Consider the following 22,569-nt stretch of genomic DNA (forward strand, 5'->3'; position numbering starts at 1 on the left):
AAAAATGATTGCATTTTTAAATCATTATAATTACTTCGAAAAAGTAAGAACAGCTTGATGCAAATTGCCATATGAAAGCATTACTGCCAGGTTAATTCACTCTCCTGCAAACCTCAAAGTGGAGGTTTTCCCATTATCTCTGTTTAATGGGAGGATATCCTGACATTCAAGACTATATATCTTTCTTTTTAATGTTACCTTTTACAAACTACTCTTCTCTGTGTATATAAAACATCCTGATAGAAAGCAATGAAAATCAACTACAGAAATAAACTAAAAGTCGGAATTACAAAACTTCTAGAAGAAAATATGGGAGAAAATCTTTGCAACCTTAGTGTAGAAAAAGATTTCTGAGATAAAACATATAGTAAAAGGAAATACTGATAAATTGAACTACTTCAAAATAGTAAATGTTTGCTCTTTAGAAGATGCTTGAGGAAAATAAAAACACCAGGCACAGAAAATATTCACAGTACATATACCTGACAAAGGACTTGTATCCAGAATATATAAAGAACTCTTACAACTCAATAATAAGATGAAACAACCCAATTTTTTAAAAACCAGGCATAAGATTTGAACAGACACTTTACAAAAGAACATATGCAAATAGTCAAGAAACACATGAAAAGATGATCAACATTATTAATCATCTGGAAAATGCAAATTAAAACCTCAATGAGATTCCACTACACATTAATCAGAACAACTAAAACCAAAATCACTGACCACAACAAATGTGAGTGAGGATGGAGAGGAACCAGAACCCTCATATGCTTCTGGAAATGGAAATGGCACTGTCACCTTGGAAAGGAGTTGGGCACTTTTTAAAAGCAAAAAATACAGCTGTATCAAATGACCCACACATTCTAAGCCCAGTTATTTACCCAAGAAAAATAAAAACATATATGCTTCACAAACTTATACATAAAGACGAATGTCCACTACAACCCCAACACAAATGTCCACAGCAACTTTATTTATAATGGCCAAAAAGTGCAAGCCTCCCAAATGTTAATCATCGGGTGACGGGATAAACATGTTGTATACAATGAATACACTCAGCCATAAAAAGGAACAAATTACTAATAAATGATACGAGAATAATTTTAAAACCATTATGCTGTGTGAAAGAAGTCAGAAAACAAAAAAAAAAGTACATATGTAATTTCATTTACATAAAATTCTACAAAATGCAAAAATTTGTATAGGACCACAAAAGGCCCTGAATAGCCAAAGCAATCCTGAGGGGAAAAAAACAAAACCAGAGACATCACACTTCCTGCTTTCAAACTATACTACAAAGCTATCGTAACAAATCCAGTATGGCACTGGTATAAAAATAGACACACAGACCAATGGATAAAGAGCCCAGAAATAAACCTCACATATACAGTCAACTAATATTCAACAAGAGAGACAAGAACACTAAATGGGGAAAGGAGAGTCCCTTCAACAAATGGCATGGGAAAACTGGATAAACATATGTAGAACAATGAACCTGGACCCCTAACTTACACCACTCACAAAAATTAACTTGAAATGGATCAAAGACATAAGATCCAATACCATAAAACTCCTAGAAGAAAATGTAGGGAAGAAGCCACTTGACAATGACTTTTGGGTATCAGACCAAAAGCACAAAGCAAAAATCAACAAATGGGATTATATTAAACTTAAAAGTGTCTGCCCAGCAGAAGAAACAATTAACAAAATGAAAAGGCAACCTACAGAATAGGAGAAAATTTATGCAGACCATACATCAGACAAGGGCCTAATGTTGAAAATATATTTTAAATCATACAATTCAATAACAAAAAAAATCCAATTAAAAAATGGGCATAGAATCTTAATAGACATTTTACTAAAGAAGACATCCACATGGCTAACAGGCATATGAAATGATGCTCAACATCACTAATCATCAGGAAAATGCCAGTTAAAACCACAATGAGCTACTGTGTTTCCCCGAAAATAAAACCTAACTGGAAAAATAAGCCCTAGCATGATTTTTCAGGATGACATCCCCCAAACATAAGCCCTAATGCATCTTTTGGAGCAAAAATTAATGTAAGACCCGGTCTTATTTTCAGGGAAACACAGTTATCACCTCACACGTACTAAAATGGCTATCATCAAGAAGATAAGAGATAAGTTTTGACAAGAATGTGCAGAAAAAGAAACTCTTGTGCAATGTTGGTGGCAATGAAAATTGGTTCAACCACTATGGAAAACATAAACGTTTCTCAAAAAATTAAAATAGATCTACTATATGATCCAGCAATTCCACTTCTGAGTATATACCCAAGGGAAATAAAAACAGGATATCGAAGAAATGTATCAACTCCTATGATTATTGCAACACTATTTACAATAGTCAAGATATGGAAACAACCTAAGTGGTCATCAATGGGTGAATGGATAAAGAAGATGTGGACATCCCACCATTGCGACAACACAGATGGACCTTGACCACATTATGCTAAGTGAGACAATCAGACAGAGAAAGAGTAGTGTATAATATCACTTATATGTGAAATCTAAAAATGCCACATTCATAAAAAATATGGAGTAAAATGGTGGATACCAGGGGTGGGGGGTGGCGCACAGGATAGATGTTGTTAAAGGGTACAAACTTGCAAAATAAGGCCTAGAGATCTAATGCACAAGTATAGTAAATACAGACAACAATACTGTATTGTAATCATAAAACTTGCTAAGAAATTAGAATTTAATTATTCCAATCACTAAAAAGAAAGGATAATTATGTAACATGATATAAGTGCTAATTATCGTATAACAGCAATCATATTACAATGTATAAATGTATCAAACTAACATGTTGTAAACTTTAAATTGCAGTTATAGGTCAAATACATTTCATTTGAAAAATTCTAGAAGATGCGAACTAATCCACAGTGACAGAAAGTAGAAAGCGATTGCTTAATCCACAGCTAAGGATTGAAGAAAGGATGAACACAAAGGGGCATGTGATGCAAAGGCTCTGAATCTTGACTGTGGTTTCATGGGTGTCTGTATCTGTCCAAACTCAAACTGTACACTTCAAACGAATGCAGTTTATTATACGAGTATATAAATTACATATAAATATACAGCAATACTGTTGATTTTTTTGAAAAACTAGCTGTTAAAGCAAGATGCAAGCACAAGTCTGCAATTGGCTTTAATAACATTCCAAATGTTAACGTTCATCAGCATGGCCTTGTTTTCAGTAATTGACTTTACTGAAAATGTTATAAATTGGATAGGTTTTTAAAAGCATACCAATAAAATATCATTTTCACCTCATTTTTGTAATAGGGTAAGATTTCTTTCCAAAAACAGTTTTTGCTACTTAAAAAAATGTTTGAAAATCTGTAGCTTAGAGTTACTATCAATTGAGCCAAATCATCTCTTTCTACATCCATAGTAAAGAAAATGATCATTAATATTTAGAATCAAAACCTTAGTCAATGAACAACACTCAATAAACAAGGATACAAAGGAACTGCAGACAATAAGAGCAATTTGTGCAAATTAAAATTTATGAATCAAAATAGACTTTAAATGAACCATACTGGCTACAGCATGGAGTATGATAAAAAAGTAATGCCAAATGCAGGTGGAGACAATGAGAGGGTCAGAATCTGGAAGAAACGTGTGCACCACACTGAAGAGATTATAGGGGCATGGAGGGATAGTAAAGAATTTCAAGCATGCCAATAAAATTACCAAATTTCAGTAAATCCACTCCAACAGCAGCTCAACAAAAATAAAGAAGCAGCAACAACAAAAGGAAGAAAACCAGTAAGGAAGCCATCCCAGTAACTTACGCTACTATGTGAGATAAGATTCTGTGGAGGGAAATAACCAGAGGCAGACTAAAGAGACATTTAAGGTAGTATCTGCAATTTGAGGGGTGAATGACTGACAACACTGAGAGAAATGATTGAAAAGGAGTCTTTGGTTTCTGACTCGGGTGACTAATTGGGCAGTGGTACCGTTCACAAGGTTAGGAAGTACAGTTTCCACCAGTCTACAGGCAAGGTAATAAGCACAGCTGCACATGCTGAGTTTAAGGTTCTTACGGGATTGACGAGTATTTGGAAATAACGATAAAGAGTTTCACAGAGTGGTCTGGCTGAAATTGTAGATTCAAGAATAATCAGTTATACAGTCAATTATGGAAGGGGTCTGTGGGATGCATAAGATCACCAAGAATGAGTATGTAAAATAAGACCACAAAAATTAAGGATGAAATCTGAGGAAAACCAACCTTTCAAGAATAAGTGTGGGGGTGGGTGGACAATAAACAAAGACAAAGAATGAATTGTCATTCTTAGAGAACATGGGGTCATGTACACCAAGGAAAGAGGAAATTTCAAGATATGAGTGTTCAATTGTTTAAATGTCACATGATAATTAGAACTGAAAGTCACTATTTGATTAACACTGCAGACGGAAGACTCCAGATTGCAATGAAGTGAATGAAAATAAAACGGATTCAAGTATCCATCTTTCAAAACGTCAGCTGTGAAAGGGAAAAAGGAAATATAAAACAGAATGAAAAGGTGGGGGTTGTGGGGGGAGGTGGTATCGTTTAACCTGAGGCTTAGATATGTTTACAGATTGAGAAGGACCTACTGAAATCACAGAGGTTGACAACAAGGATATATTATAACTGAAGTCTCTGAAGGGACGAGGTAAAAAAATAGATCTCAGCCTTGAACACAGAAAGACCCCCTGTTAGAAATAAATGTCTATAGTCATTAAACTCTGTAAGTTCCATCATGTTCATTGCTTTGTAAGAAAAGGGGCCTCAAAAAAGTTACACAAAGATGTTAGCTGTAAGGACTTTAATTCAACATGTAGCTTAACCCAACATGTAAATTTCCTTTCTACTTTATATTTCAGACCAATTTAAGAAATAAATGTTCTAACTTTAGATGTTTCTCACCAAAACCATCTAATTTACTCTAGCAAGATCAACTAAATATTTTTATTAATAGAAAATGTAAGAATTGCCAATTAAGTGATTCAGTCATGTGAGACTATATAATGTAAGAAAGTACCATTGTTCTTTTAATATTCTAACAATACATATAAAGTTTCAGTATTATTGACAGAACTCTACAAAAAATTTGGAAGATTATGTATTTAATGTAAAAAAATTCCATTAACTAAGTATACTCCAAGCTTAGTCTAATATGTCTTCAATGTTAAAATTTCAGTTTTCTGTTTATTATGAAAATGGGTCCATCTAGTGGCAAGTAAAGTATAATTTATAACTAAAGATTAGCTCACTATTAACTATTTCAAGTCAACTTACTCGAATTTGTCTTCATTTTCTAGGTAAGCTAATAAATGAAATAAATTTATATAGCATTTTAAACAATATTAACACTAATCTACGCATTAAGGGAAAACTGTAGTTCTTTTAAAATCAAATCAAGAGAAGAAACCATCTCCCCAACAAAAGGAGAGAAAGATGAACTGTAAGTATGTAAATATACATACTGGATATATAAGTATAAATTAGGAAGAGATGACTTATAAAGGACTAGTGACAATATATCTTTAAACAAAGCCTGATTTCAATACACAATTTCATTTCTATCTCACCAATCAGATACATTATATTTTTAGGATCAAAAAATTTACCTGATCTGTCTATATCAGTGGTTTTACACTGGGGCAATTTTGCCCGCCAACCCTCAACCACCGAACACCTGGCAATGTCAGTAGATAATTTTAATAGTCACAACTAGCATTTAGAGGGTAGAGACTAGGGATTCTGTTTAACACCCTGCAATGCACAAAGAACTACGAGTACAAAATGTCAACAGTGCTGAGGTTGAGACCTCATCTAAATGAGCAACAAAAATAAGAACAAAAAAAAGAAACCTACAATTACAAAGAACTTATGATGTGCCAAGTTATCTTAAATATTTTTATTTAAAAGAAATGCTTTTTACATAAATAAGTGTGTGCTACTCATGAAAATATCTATTTACAAATCTGTCACATGTACTTATAACCAGAAACACCTAAAGTAATTGCAAGCATTAGTTAAGCTATGTATCTTATACATAGTCTACCATTTACCAAGAATTGAGCTGTTTCTCTTTTAACACAAAACAGATTTTCTCCACTCCACAAAATTCTTATTCTCAAGTTACTTCTGTACATGCAAACAAATGCACTATACCTCCATAATCTCTTATTTGTAATTATAATTTCAAAAAAGTTCTAAAAACATAAAATTTTTTTGTAAATCATTTGGGGACAAAAACTGACCTGAACTGAGTCTATTTTTCCCTCTTAGTGTGGAAGAGTTATTCATATGTTCAATTGCAAAAAAATGTTCATGTGTTTAATTATGGAATGCTCTCTAACACTCAGATTATCTCCACTATTTTCCACTAAAAGGAAATCAGGAACCAGGCTCCTTAGAAAAATAACTGAATCTGGAAAACATCTCATGCCAGAAAACAAGGAAACCATCAAAGATTGACAGGGTGATAGAAGGATACAGAAAACAACTTGAAGGGGCTCCCACTGGCCTAGGATGAAGCAATTTGGACATAAGAATCAATACTGACTGCAACCGATTTAAATACATCAACTGTATAAAAATATACAGTTCCTACAGATACTCCAAAAAAATAAAATTAATCAGTCACCACTAGAGACTGCTAAGATGCCAACTCACTGTTCTGAAAATAGAGAAATACATAAAAGGAAAGAATCAAATATTTATTTTGCCTTTACAGTACAAACTGCATTTCAGGATAAACAAATTGAGAAGAAATGGTTCCTTGCTAAAGAAGAATTCCAGCTAATATATAAAAAAATGAGAGAATCAGAAAAATCATTTTTCAACCTCTAATGAAATATTGGATCAAGGCAACAATCATCAATGGATACTAAAATCATTAGGTAAAAGACAGATGAAGAACTTTATCACAGAGAAAACAAGCTGCCACCACCTGAACCCACTTACCCATGTTAGTACTAGTAAAAGTGGGATAACCAGACATTATGTGCTTCCTGATGTAGTGTGAAAGGAACCATGACACCAACTATAAAGTGTTCTTGTCTAAAACCCTAAAACTGAATATAACTATGTCTCTAGATTTAACTACCAGTTTACACGACGTACAAGAGATAAAGGAACAAGGTAACTGATACCATGAGAAGTCAATCAGATAAATCCAGAACATGGAATATTTTATAGGGCCAATGACCTGGTTTATCCAACAAATTGACGGCACTTAAAAAAGAGAATCAGAGAGACTTAAGAGACATAACGACAAAATACATGGACACTGTTGGGTCTTGGTTTGAAAATCTAACTTGAAAAATATATTTTTTAGATAACTGAGGAAACCTAGAAATGAACTAGGCTTTAGATACTAAGGGATTTTTAATCATTCTATTTGGTATAACTGCATGGTGGTTATAGAATAACCAAAAATCCTAATCAGTTAGCGATGCATACTGAAACATTTTTAGTAAAACGGTATGTCTATGATTTGCTTTAAAATACTCAAAACAATTTGCTAAGGGGAGGAGAGGAAAGATGAAAAAATCAGCAAAATGATAACTACTGAAGCTGGCTGACAGATACATGAGATCTCATTTTACTATTCTCCCCACTTTTGATGTATTTGAAACTTCCATAATAAAAATAATCAGCGGGTACTGCCCTCAGGGGAGTTGATATATGGTAAAAAACTAGAGACATCCGACCAAAGGGCATCAGATAAGGGATTATGAAACTGTAGTTCTTCCTAAAGATCAGAAAACGTTTCAGGCGTCTGTGGTAAATGTTTCAAGAACTTCACATTTCCACTAAGCCTATACAGCATTTTTCCACAACCAGGCTAAGTGCATGAATTACCAATTACATCAGCTAATTTAAAGACGATTTTTTTTAAAAAAGCGTAGCTTTGAAAATAAATGAGTCTCATTTTTGCTATGTCACAAATGTTTACTGTTAGTCACAAATGTTTACTCAAGCAAGTATGCTTCAGCAAGAATGTGTGCAAAGCTGATGAAAATTCCATCACTGATACTAAAACACAATGAAAATATTGTAAAAGCAGGCCACTTAAACTTGATTCCTTACTTCCTTTTGCTGGAAAAGGCATTACCAGCAACTAACTCTAAGACCAGTTTCTGTTATTATCTTAAGAGCTATTACTACAATAAATAATTGCCAATACAACCTGTGCTGGAAAACTTGGCAGGCCCAAAACAAATGTTTCTACTTCAATCCACATAAACAGAATCACTACAGGTAATAAAAGACATATATAATAATATATATTGTAGCAGAGTTCTATAATTTTTACAACCTGTAAAACACTCAATTTAGAAATTTTTCTTATCACTTTTTCCAAGAATACAACTGAATAATTTATAACAACAGTCGACTTATTCCCCTAAACCTGAAAGTGTTACTCTTTCTGAAATCGTGACATCTGATTCCAGATGCTAAGATTTCTCAACTGCCCTTCTTTGAATTCTTCAAGAATACTTAGCATATACCCCTACAACGGTTTCTCTCAAATGAGAAAAGTTTTTAAATCGTTACAATAAAGGCCTCGATGCTATCTTAGGCTGTTTATCATCTAGTCGTATACCTAAATATATGTGTATATATATGTGTACTTCTTACACATATTCATGTAATGTGTAAATATATACACATATACATATTGCAATACTATGTCATATATTCCCATATTATTGTTCTTCTGTTAAACAGTACTTGCATACTGTACAATATAAATGACCTGCTTTTATCAGCTACGTAAGCTGTTGTTTTTTATTACAAATGAAGCTGTGATGAAATTCCTTTCACATAAATCTTTATGTTCACCTCTGACTAAGACCTTAAAATAAATTCTTAGATGTGGTCTTGATGAGCCCAAGTGTATGAACACTTTCAAGGATCTTGAGAAATATCACCAAACTGTCCCTCCAGAAATGCTGTATCCATTAACACTCTAATTAACAGTATATTAATGCAACCATTTTATCCAGTCCTTCACATTATATTTTTTTAGTTCTTTGTCAATTTGAAGGGGGAAGGTAACGACATATATTTTAATTTGTATCTCTTATTAACAAGTGAGAACAAAAAATCTTTCATGTTTCTTGGCTATTTGTATTTCATATTTTATAAATTACATTTTCATTGTCTTCCATATTTTTCTATTGAGAAATGCCTCTTTCACCTATTAGATTATAAAATCTCTTTGTATATAAAAATACTATTTTTTTATTTGTCATATATGCTTCAAATATTTTTCCCAATTTTTCAATAAGCAATCAATAGCAGCTGTTACTATTAATAGACACATTTTAATTTTTGATAGCAGTTCTCAAAATTAAATGTACATAAAAATCACCCTTGTTAAAAACAAAACAAAAAAATAACAACAAACAAACAAAAAAACCACCTAGATTCCTGAGCTTCATTCCCAGAGCTTTTTATGTTAAGTCCAGGTTGAGGCCCGAAAACATACATTCCTCATAAGCATCCTCACGTGATTCTGACGCAGTAGTCCAGGAACACTCCAAAATGAAATACTTGCTCATGGAGTCTGCCTTTGGTGATACACTGGGAATACCTTCCTCATGCCATAAGTAAATGAATACTGACCTATATTTTTTCCTATATCCTTATGGGTCCTTTTAAAAATATTTAATTAATCTAAAATATATTTCATGGGGTGGCTGGTTAGCTCAATTGCTTAGAGCACAGTGCTAATAACACCAAGGTTGCCAGTCAGTTCGATCCCTATATGGGCCACTGTGAGCTGCACCCTCCTTAAATAAATAAATAAATATATTTCCTCATCTAGTTGGCTAATTGTCTCATCACCATTTGTTAAATAATCACCCTTTCCCCTCTGATTTGAAAGACATTCTCTACCACCAGGAAACTATTCCAGCTTCCATTACTTTACCTTATGCTTTAATAACTGGCAAGGAAAATCCCCTCATTACTTTTGCTTTTCAAAATTTTCTTGCTCGTAATCTTGCCTGTTTGATTTGCCAAACGTTTTTTTTCTGTGCTCAATAAATATTTATTGACTTAACAGAGGCAGTGGACTTAACAAATAGAAATTAATTCCACAGTAATTCTTCCAAAGTATCATTGGGATTTTGCTTGGAATTACATTAAAAAATTGAAATTAATTTGGAAACAAATAATGTCTCTCCATTTCTTCAAGTCTTTTAACATCCAAGTATACTTTCTTCATAAAGATCTCCACATTTCTTAGTAACTTTATTCCTTGTTTTGTACTTCTGTTACAGACAAGAGAATTGGTTTAGAGTGTGAATTCTCAACTCAGATTAAGATTTGATCTAAGTGCTAACCCTTACTAGCTGTGTGAATGACATTGAGCAAGTCACATAACCTTTCCAAGCCTGTTTCTTACCATAAAACAGGGGTGAAAATAATATCTACCTAATAGGATTGTTGTGTGTGAGAAGACAATGAGATAATGTATGTAAAATGTTTACAGAGTGACTATTAGAGAGGAAATGTTCGATAAATGTTAGTCAATATTAATAAAATTATTAATGAGACCATTCTCTAATTATATTTTCTAACTAGTTACTGCTTATTTGCAGGAAAGTTGCTGATATTTTCTTATTTATCTGTGTGCAAATATATCCCCTGAACTTTCTTACTATTCCTAATAGTTTTTCAGTTAATTCTCTGAATGAGGTAAATACAAAGCTGCTTAAAATATTTAAAAAAAAAGAAATCACAAAAGAAAATATATTGAAAACAAAAGTTTCAAACAATTATGAAAAAAGTTAAAATAAATGAATTGAAAAATTTTCCAGTAGTACATATAAGAAGTTAATTTACAGCATCTAGGTATCAGTAGAAAAAAGTATTCAATAAGTTGCACTAAAAGAAATGATTGGTTATATAGAAAACATTTGAATTGGATCCTCAGTTCAAATCATATGCCAATATAAATACCAGAAAGAACAAAAAATCAAAGCTCAATATCAAACCTTAAAATTTCCGAAAGACCACTCCTAGTAGCATGGTTTATAGTAGGAAAAAACAAAAACTGAAAATAAGCCAAATATCATTTTAAGTAACTCTCATTTTAAGAAAATTTACTTCTGAAAGATCACTCCTAGCAGCATGGTTTATAAAAGGAAAAAAAAAAAAAACTGAAAATAACCCAAATATCATTTTAAGTAACTCTCATTTTAAGAAAATTTACTTATTTATTTATTGCCTGCCTTCCCTCAATCCACCACCCCCACTCCAAACCCACACTAGAATATAAGCTCCGGAAGATCAGGGATCTTTTTTCTGTTTTCTCCACTGGTATGTTCCAAGAGCATGTACCTGGCAAAGAGTAGCAGTCAATAAATGTCTGCTAAAAGAATTGTCCATCAACAGGAAAATGGATAAGCTATTGTATATTCAGATGATGGAATACTACACAGCAGCAAAAAAGTGAACATCAGTTACCTACACCACCATGGATTACCCTCAGATACTGAGTGAAAAAAGTTTCAGAATTATACATATGGTATAAAATGTAAAATTATAAAAAATAACTACGTAGGTTTAAGGTAGTTTCCCAAGGGTACACCCAAAGAGGAGCAATTAGGGCTTTATCTTGAAAAATATAAAAACTACAAAAATATATTTATTTTACAGTTCACAATAGTCTATTACTTTAAGAAACATTTCTTGGTGATTACTTAAAAATAATAATAAAAGTAAACTCATGAACTCACTTGCAAAAAAGAGAATGGAAACCCAATTGCAAAGTAAAAGTCCAGTCAAACGTACCTATAAGTTCAGGCGGGTTTCTTTCATTAAATCGCTCACATAGACGAATAAATGTCTCCGTATTCTCAGTTGTGGGGCACTCACCATGTCTGGTAATATGAAAACATTTCTTTTTTAAAAAGAAGAGATTACAAATCTCAGCAAGAGGTTTCAATATTAAAGAATCTTAATACATGGCTTACCCTTTACACTGAAGTTTTATATATTTGATTCCTTCTTTTTCTATGTCATTTCTGTCGTAGAACCTTGAAGTATTTGTCAGATCCACCAACAAGCCCATTTTAACCTTAAAAAAAAAAAAGGTACATTTATTATCAACTGAATTTGTTCCAAAACAAGCTGACTAAATGGCAGTACTCCAGTTCAGACATCTATACTGAAGGAGATGTTATGTTCACTCTTAGCAGGCACTAAATGAAATAAATTAACCCACAAACTAATGATGGCACAAGAACATGTGCAAAACAGGCTCCACTTCAACATCACAAAAGTTTACCTAAAAAAGCAAACACCAACATAATTTTCTGCATCTGTCACTGCACTTATGATTTGTTAGACAAGAGGCTAGTGCAGGGATAGCATCTATCTGAAATACACGCAACCCAAGCTCCAGACAAACATCAATCCAGCATTCCAAGCAACCATCTCTACATCACATTAGGTTAGGCAGTTAAATTCTAAAGCGAGTATTATCGGGTAAAAAGTATGTATGCACAAAATTCTCTTGTTAATCCCTTAAATAATCAATAAAGAACAGTACACATGGCCATATTTGTGCATCTCATTGAAGCCTTAATCCCATCTCAGCCAGTTTTTCTTCCTGCATTAGAACAAAAATCATTATTCTGTGAAGTGCTAAGTGACGTAGTTGACTTGAGTTCAGAGGCCAATAAATTTGAAAAATCTTTAACTAGAATCACATTCAGCCTGGCAAGATAGTCTCGCTAAGAAGTACACACCTGAACTGAGCCAACAAGAAATAGTTAATCATACATCTTCCACCTCATACTGAAGCATATATTCTCTGGGAAGAATGGCAAGAGAAATAATCCATACTTTCTAAATTGTTATCTTTAACTCTTTTGTTGTTATTGTATTTATTGGGTACCTATTATTAGACTTGCCTAAAAGAGATGAGTCTACATAATAATTCAACTCCATTGTGACACAGGGAAAACTGACAAAAACATTTTCACACATGACAAAATAGAACTGTGTGCTTCTAAAATATAACTAGCTGCCATAATATGCCCTACTGATTTTCTCCAGATTCCTTAGCGCATGTGTAGAAGAGAGATAGGTATACCAATCAGGTGAGCTCTTCCTTACAGAAAATGTATTTTTCATGGTATTTTCTTCAATTTGCCACCCTGGGCCTACTTCTCTTCCCAAATAGCTTCTGCAGTAATCTTAATTCATTCAGAGGATATATATTGCCAAATACAAAGATTTAGATACCATATTAGTTTTTCAATGAGTTAGAATTAGAACCCATGTTGTTTCTCTCCAGGTTCAAAATGACAAGTGAATGTAAAGAGGGGCTGAGAAAGCAAGTACAAATTTTCTAAATACCGTATTTCCCCGAAAATAAGACCTAGCTGGATAATCAGCTCTCATGCGTCTTTTGGAGCAAAAATTAATATAAGACCCGGTCTTATATTATGGTAAAATAAGACCAGGTCTTTATAATGTAATGTAATGTAATGTAATGTAATGTAATGTAATGTAATGTAATATAATATAATACAATACAATATAATATAATATAACATAATATAAGTAATATAATATAATACCCGGTCTTATATAAGACCGGGTCTCATATTAATTTTTGCTCCAAAAGATACATTAGAGCTGATTGTCCAGCTAGGTCTTATTTTTGGGGAAACAGGGTATACAGGACTACTTTAACCAAAAAAACTGAGAAATTGTATTGTGTGACTTAATGGCCCTGAGCCATATACGAAGTCTTGACAATTAAGTTCACGAACTCATCCTAGAAAAAGTGCTCCATACCTCATTGCTGAATATAACTACGGTCACCTTCAAAGTACTTCCCTTGGGAAGTTATGCACTGACACCAACGCCTAGCTCACCCTTCAAAGCAATTTTGGAACTCTTTTTCTGGAATAGCTATCAGAGCTGTCAGCGTACCCTTGATGTCCTGAATGTCATCAAAATGTCTTCCTTGCAATATTTCCTTTATTTTTGGATAAAAAAAGAAGTCATTGGGGGCCAGATTAGGTGAGTAGGGAGGGTGTTCCAATACAGTTATTTGTTTACTGGCTAAAAACTCCCTCACAGACAGTGCTGTGTGAGTTGGTGCATTGTCATGATGCAAGAGCCATGAATTATTGGCGAAAAGTTCAAGTCGTCTAACTTTTTCTCTCAAACTTTTCAGCACTTCCAAATAGTAAACACAGTTAACTGTTTGTCCAGTTGGTACAAATTCATAATGAATAATCCCTCTGATATCAGAAAGATTAGCAACATTGCTGTAACAAATTCGTGAACCTCATATGTATATATAGGAGTAGAAATGTGTGTATGTGTGTATGATGTGTCTGTGTGGATAATGTGCTTGTGTGTGAATACATCTGTGTGTATAACATGTACACATACATATATTACATATAAATATGTATTTTTCATAGTAGATAATCCCAATGCATAAAGCAAATAACCTCGTAGAGTTGTTATGAGGTTTAAATAAAGTCCTTACTCTGTGCCAAGCACTATTCTACATGCTTTACATGCACTAATTTTATTTACAGATGAGGAAACTATAACATGAAGAGATTATGTAACTTGCCCACAAAGCTGTAAGTGGCAAATTGGAATTCAAACCCAGTCTGTCTGGCTTCTAAGCCCAAGCTCTTAGCACACCACCTAGGAAATATTTAATGCTTTATAAATGTTCATTATGACTTCCAATACGATTTTTGATAATAAAAATTAAAAGTTTATAAGCTAAAATAAAAGATATAAACAAATAAAAACTTGAAACTACACAAAGAAAAGGGATGAGTAAACAGGTTTTCAAAATCTAAATGGTGATTCTTCTATCCCGATTGGAGCCTTGCACACAATGAGCACTAACATTTGTTGAATGTACTAACATATAGCATACAGTAATCTTAATTCATTCATAGACTACCAAGAATATAAAAGAATAACAAAGATTGCAGTTAAAGTTGAATTATATCCCCTAAAAAAATATGTTCAAGTTCTGACTCCCTTTGAATATGACATTATCTGGAAATAGGTTTATAGGGTCTTTGCAAATACAATCAAGTTAAGATGAAGTCATACTGGATTGGGGTGTCCTTAGGAGAAACATTTGGACACAGATACACATATGGAGAATGGCAACAATGAGGCAGAGACAACTGATAGAGCTGGAAGCCAAGGAATGCTGAAGATTGCTGGCAATCACCAGAAGCTAGGAGAAAAGAATGGAAGAGATTCTCCTTCCAAGCCTCCAGAAAGAACCAGCCTGGCCAACACCTGGGTTTGAAACTTCTAGCCTCCAGAACTGTGAGAGAATGAAGCTCTGTTGTTTTAAGCCACCCAGTTTGTGGTAACTCATTACAGCAGTCCTAGGAAACTAATACCATCAGTATTATGTCAGAATAACACATAAAATTGCAAAGTTCCATTTCGGAAAATAGTTTGGCACATTCTTGTAAAATTAACCATGCACTCAGCAATCATATTCTTGGGTATTTATCCCAGAAAAAATTGAAAACTTATGTTCACTCAAACACCTGCCCGTGAATGTACAAGGCAACTTTATTCACAATACCCCACAACTAGAAACAATTCAAACTGGCTGAAAGGTGATTTAACCATTCAACAGGAGAATGGTTAAATTAAGTTCTGCTACATCCATCCACCTGGATACCATTCAGCAATAAAAAGAAACTAATTTTTTGTTGATATATGCAACAACTTGGATAGACCTCAAGGGCTTTATGCTTAATGAAAAAAGCCAGTCCCAAAAGGTCACATACTGTTTTATTCCATTTATATAAAATTCTCAAAATGCTCGAACTATGGAGGTAGAGAACAGATTAGCAGTTGCCTGTATACAGGGATGGTGGTGGGAAGAGGATCTGACTATAACGGGGTAGCATGAGGGATTTCCTTTGTGGAGATCAAACAGTTCTGTAACCACCGCCACGAATCTGTACACTGGATCAACCTGCAAAGAACTATACACACACACACACACAAACACACACATACACACACACACACAAATGAATGCATGTCACAACTGATAACAATTAAATAAGGTCTGCGACCTAGTCACCAGTCCTGTACAAATATCAACTTCCTGCTTTTGATACTGTCCTACAATTATATAAGATGCCTAACGGGAAAAACTGGGGGAGGGTTCATAAAACTCTGTGCACAATTTTGGCAGTATTTCAAAATAAAAAGTTTGTTTTTTTTTAAAAAAAAAAGCCACCTGAAGAACAAGAGAGGGATAAAGCGCATTAAATTGGTATCAAAATGTTTTGTTTCTTACCTTCAGACTCTTTAGATAATTTGAGAGCATACTGGGATGGAACCGATTTTCTTCAGCAACTTGACTATCGTATCTTGGTCCTAACATTGTCTTCAGAGGTAAGAATCTTCCTAAACAACATGAAGATGAGGAACAATTTTCATTTAAAAAAAAAAAAAAATCCAGGTTAAAACTCTATAATTAGCAGTTCTCAAAATCACTTTCTTAAAATGTTTTAAATAAACTGTTCATGAAGCACTCTCAATCTAAACTATACTTTTTAAAAATTCTGCTTTGGAATTTTTAAGGACAACATAAATTCTAGAAATTGACAGTCAAATATAATAGCAAAAGAGAAATTACCAGGTAATGAATGGACTCCCATAAAGACTCTTAAGTTCTAAACCAGTACATTAAAAAGTTACTGCCTTAAAGCCTTTAAAGATATGGTACTAGAAAATTGATAATGGAGTGAATTAAATCAATTTTTCAAAATTCCCAATTATACCTCTTTAATATGAGCTTGGAACTTTCTCCATCTTGTGGACCTTATCTACATCTCAGGATAAGGAGCACGCTGAGAAGCGTGCTAACCAAAATCACTCTCCAAACAACTATCAGTGATTATAATTTCAGCAACACTGACTGACCTTTTTGGCCATTTTTCCTGAATCACAGTGTAAACACAGGAGAAATTACCTTATAGAATCAATTTTTAAATCACCTGTTTTAACTGATTTATATTTTAAAATGCAATAAAATCAATAAGAATAAATATCTATCTAAGAATAGAATAATATATCTGAGTGAAATATCTGAGTAAAATATCTGAGTGAAATCTTAACATCTGTCCAGAGGCTTTAACCTAAATTTCATAAACAGATAATTTTTAAAGTTTTTATTTTCTATAAAACCACTCAAGGTCACCAATAACCTCCACACTGCTAAATCCACTGGTCAATTCTCAAACAACTTTGTTCTCAAACAACTGATCACTTTTTAAATCAAGAGGGAGGCCTTGCGTCTCCTTTTTCCCCTTGCCTTCCAGGACACTACATGCTCCTGCTTTTCTTCTCTCTCTGGCCTCTCCTTCTCCGTCTCCTTTACTGGCTCCTCCACATCTCCCCAACGCATCTGTGTTTTGTCCCAAGGCTCTGTCCTTAGGCCTCCTCTCTACCCACACTCTCTCCCCTGGAGTCTCATCTGGCCTCATAGCTTCAAAAGCCGTCAATGTGCAGATGCCTCACAAATGTCTGCCTACAGCCCAAACCTCTCCCTTAACTCTAGACGCATATCAAACTGCCTCCCTGACTTAGTCTCTACTTGATGTCTAACACACATATGCAAATCTGAGCTTCCAATATTCACACTCCAAAAGCTTCCCCCTCATGGTCTTCCCTGTCACAGCAAACAGTAACACCATTTTTTTTAGCAACTCAGGCCAAAACCTTTAGAGTTATCCTTGACGCCTCTTTTTTTCACACACCGAACATCTAATCCATTAGCAAACCCTATCACCTCTGTCTTCAAAATATATCCGGACTCTGACCACTTCTCACCAACTCTACCATTATCTCACCTAGATTATTATACTTCATTTAGTTTATTTGAGAGAGATTTAATGAGTGCCTATTATGTACCAGGCATTGTTCTAGGTATGTGAAATACACTAGTGTAAAGAAAAAAAAAGAAAAAAATCCCTGCCCCAGTTGAGCTTATTCTATGGGGAAATATAAACAGTCAACAATAAACATAACAAATAAGTAAATAACACGGTATGTTAGAAGATTCATGACCCATTAGACTCTCTCCAACTAGCTATCTAGCAAACTTCTATTTATTCAAGATAATTCATGCATCAGCTCCTCTGGGGAGCATTCCCCTTCTTCCTCATCTCCTCTTCCCCAACCTCAGACAAAGAATTAGATTCATTATCTCTGGCATCCCATAATACTCTGTAAGAGTCACTATTGCATTTATTACAACAGAACTGTGTTTAAAATGGTTGGGTAGCTACTCCCACGAGACTATGTACTCTTTAAGGTGAGGTACTATATCATAACCCCAGCCCCACGGAGTAGCACACAGTAGACACTCAAATATTTGCTAAGTAAAATGACTTCAAAGTCACTATCACTACCACAAGACCGTCTCATACTTATATCCCCAGTTAGTTCCTAGTAAATTCTTTACACATAGTAAGTACAAAATAATGTTATGTTGAATGACCATTAAAAAATGAGAAGTCCACCTGAAATCTATCACTCAGGAGAAAAAAATTTTTTTTCAGAAATAAAGCTTGGCCCTATCTCCAGGAGCTCTCTCTCATTGGAAGCCTGGTTTAATTAGAGAAGGTGACTTCATAATGGAACAGATTATACATAATTAGTACCATCTTCTTTCTAATTCAAGAAAATGATGAACTTCTAGTATTAATAAAATGTATCCTAATGTTTACAATGACAAAATGTAATTTAAGCAGGCCTAACATATTTTCCTACAGAGGCAAAATATCAAAGAAATTATACAGTAAGCATGGATTACTTTTATAATCAGAAAAAAAATAAGAGGAAAAAGACGGGAGGTAGAAAAAAGGAATGGGAGTGATTCCTTAATTTTCACTAAAGCTTGCAAGAATATAGCTAGTAATTCTTGCTCTGCTGTTATAAAACACTGCTAACCCATCATTCCCAAAATACACAAGGTGGCATGAAGGCTTCTAGGACACAGACAGAAGAAACGTTAAGGGAAACTCAAACAAATTTCAAGAATTCTAGGTTACATTCACTTTACTTTCTAATGAGCATCAGAAGCTGAAGCACTGTTGATTACTAGTGAAGATCCAGTTGTCAAGAGGCCTGCAGTTCCATCCAGAGACCACAATCAATCAAACAGGTGAGCGTAGTGACTCACTGAATGACAATAATTAAGAATATAGCTTTTGGGGGCCAAAATATTCCAATACAATAAAAAGGAAAAACTTTTTATTCCTGACCCTTCATTCCCAGCAGAGGGCATACAGCTGTATTTCTCAGAGAGGGAGAAAGCTGCCTGGAACTCAGCACCTTGCCCGCTGCTATCCACCCCCAGTCAGTGCTGTATTTGTCCCATTTTTAATCTAGCAATAAATCAGTATTCTAATATGTCATTGCCATCCTGCAGACCATATTAAAATTCTGATCTTTTAAAATGTTTTTCTAATTCAAAAAAAAAATTCACATTGACAATAACTTCTCTATGATTCTGTTTTTCTCACAAATCAGTGTAGCAGTTTACTCTAATGAAAGGATCCAGGAAACAAGCTCTAGGCTAGAAAAGAAGCCAGACATCTAAGTTTAGAGGTTTCTTCATAACTCCATAGGGAAAACCACATATAAAAAGAAAGGATTCAGTATTAAGTTACAGATGGTAACCAGGAAAAAAGTCAAAATGGCTGGAGAGTAAGACTTATAAAGAAAATGTAAAGAACTGTTATCAATTCATTTGAAGAAGAAAATACAATGGTTATCAAGTATAACTGTTTTCATTACAAGTAAAAATGCATATAAAAATGGTTAGAACAACATAAAGAAAATTATTTCATTTTTCATCTTTTCAAAGGAAAAGATTTCCTCACCCTAAGACCTTCTTAGATTATCTTTCAGTAACATTTCTATCCGTAATTTACATGGCTTCATTAACTAATATGTGAAGAAAAGATGACAGACTAGAAGAATCAGAAAACCTGAATAAAAAATGACATAATCTCCTCTTCCAACAACTGTATATAACTAGACAAACAGAGTTTAGATATGTACTCATAGCCCGCTACAAAATCCTTTAATTTTTGTTTCAAAACACCTTCTAGAAAAAGCGTACGTCCAAAAAAGGACTTGTATTTACATGCTCAAAAAATATAACGAATGTTTAAATTTAAAAAATTTATTACAGTAAAAAACACACTGCCATTAATCCCCTTCAAAATACTCCTCCTCGCTCCGAACACACTTATCCTATCGTTCTTGTCACTTTCTGAAGCAGTTCTGCAAGTCCTCTTTCGTGAGTCTCTTTAGTTGCGCTGTCGTGGATGCCGCGATGTCCTGAATCGATTCAAAACGTTTACCTTTCATGGTCATTTTTACTTTGGGGAGGAGCCAAAAGTCCCACAGTGCCAGATTTGGTGAGTAACGTGGATGAGGATACACCGTAATGTTTTTATTTGACAGAAATTGCCGTACCAAAAGTGATGTGTGACACGGAGCATGTCTTGATGGAGGATGAAGTAAAGACACTCATGAAAAACGACTTCCAGAACTGCTTCAGAAAACGGCAAGAACAATAGGATAAGTGTGTTCGAAGTGAGGGGGTGTATTTTGAAGGGGATTAATGGCAATGTGCCTTTTACTGTACTACATTTTTTTTTATTTAAACATGCACCATACCTTTTGATCATACCTCATATACAAAGAACTCTAATGATTCAAAAATAAAACAACCCAATTTTAAAATCAGCAAAAGAAAAGATTTGAACACTTCACTAAAGATACGTGAATTGCCAGGAAGCTCTTGAAAAGATGCTCAACATCAAACCACAATATTACTAAACACTTATTACAGTGGGTAAAACTAAAAAGACTGACCATACTAAGTGTTGGAGACTATGTGGAGCAAACAGAACAATCACACATTGATGGTGGACATGTAAAATGTTAAGATTTTGGAAAAGAGTTTGGCAGTTTTTTCAAGGTTGTCCACCTATCTTATGATCCATTCCTATCCGAGAGATTTACACAAGAGAAATGAAAGCATACCACCCTATAAAGAATTGCATACAACAAGTAAATTTGTAATAACCAAAAACTGGAAACAACCCAAATGACCATCAACAAGTGAATGAATAAACAAATTATGCTGTATCCATAACAATGAAATACCACTCAGCAATAAAAAGGGATGAACTGCATATAAGAACATGGATAAATCTCAAAATAATAAAGCTGAATGAATGAAAGCTGCCAGAGACCCCCCAAAAAGAGTGCATACCGAACGTTTCCATTTACTGAAAAAATACATAGAAAATGCAAATTAATCTATAGTGACAGAAAGCAGATCAGCGGTTGCCGGATGAGAAAGGAATTACAAAATAGCAACCCATCACTTTGTAAGGTGATGGGTTATGTTTACTGTCTTGATTGTGTTGATGGTTTCATGGGTTGTTTCATAAGCTATGTGTGAGTAGTCAAAATTAAACTGTACACTTTAAAGTTTGTTGTGTGTTCCGCTCAATAAAGATGAAAATATCCACAATAATAGAAGTCATTTAAACAAATGTTTTAAACTCCAGTCTCTCGCCGATCTGTTACACAACAGGGCACTGCCCCTCCTCTTCTTTAGCCCTGCTCCATCTCAAGACCGACACTTGTCCCTTCCCCTTCCGAGACCCCTGAAAGAGTCACAAACTTCTCACTAAGCTTCAAAGTACTGCCCACTGTACTCCTGTGCCCTCAGCTCCTGCCACACAAACCTCTCGTCTACGTTCGCGTCCACAACACTTCGGCTTACTAGATATTGACAAGCGCCTCCACCCACTGACCCACCCTCTCCAGCCCAAGTTCCCAAACACTCATCCACGAAGCTTCATCGGACCGAGCACATCTCAGTCCTGAAATACCACTAGCAGGCACGCAAACACCGACAGCTGCGCCCCGCAGACGGCCCGCCCCGGGACCCGCCAGTGCACGGAGGCTCGATCGTCCCCCGCCGGGTTACCTGCCACCGGCTGGCCGCGCCGCGGACAGTTGAGCCACCGCGGCGGGATCTTGTTGTGAGCCATGTCTTGGGGCCGCGCAGAGCCGGCCCCTCAGCCAACGCTCGCCGCGCCTCCGCCGCCTCCTCCTCGCGATCCGTTCCGCACCGGAGGTGCGAGGAACCCGAATCCCGACCGAGGTCCGAGTTCCAGCCGCTCCGATCGGGATAACGTCAGGGGCTGCGCGCCACTTTCATTCAGGCTCAACTCCACTGCTCTAGGCAAGCCCACAATGCACCGCTACTTCCGCTCCAAAGTCCCGCCCCCTTCTTTCCGAGGTCAGAGGGGAAAAGGGAAGCTCCGCCGAGGGGTAGGAAGGGGTTAAGGCCTAGGCGAATGAGAGGCGGGTTTTCTCTGGCTCTGAGATGCCCAGATCCCCGCGCGCTGGGAAGCAGCTTTGCGCCGGCCTAGTTGCCCCCTTAC

At 35.1% G+C, this 22,569-nt stretch overlaps 1 protein-coding gene across 2 annotated transcripts in view; it reads right to left on the reverse strand.

Annotated features, from left to right (window-relative positions):
* Positions 1-22,439, reverse strand: part of RNGTT (RNA guanylyltransferase and 5'-phosphatase) — a 240,829-nt gene extending 218,390 nt beyond the window's left edge. For both annotated transcript variants that reach the window (XM_019743291.2, XM_019743290.2), the window contains exons 1-4: positions 22,110-22,439; positions 16,383-16,492; positions 12,031-12,134; positions 11,849-11,937 (exon numbers count right to left, since the gene is read on the reverse strand). In XM_019743291.2, the coding sequence (XP_019598850.2) occupies positions 11,849-11,937; positions 12,031-12,134; positions 16,383-16,492; positions 22,110-22,173 (367 nt within the window). In that variant the 5' untranslated portion in view covers positions 22,174-22,439. The remainder of the gene's footprint in view (positions 1-11,848; positions 11,938-12,030; positions 12,135-16,382; positions 16,493-22,109) is intronic.
* Between the last annotated feature and the right edge of the window lie 130 nt (positions 22,440-22,569).

This window comes from Rhinolophus sinicus, linkage group LG05, assembly GCF_036562045.2.
Source record: "Rhinolophus sinicus isolate RSC01 linkage group LG05, ASM3656204v1, whole genome shotgun sequence".
Lineage (NCBI taxonomy): Eukaryota > Metazoa > Chordata > Mammalia > Chiroptera > Rhinolophidae > Rhinolophus > Rhinolophus sinicus.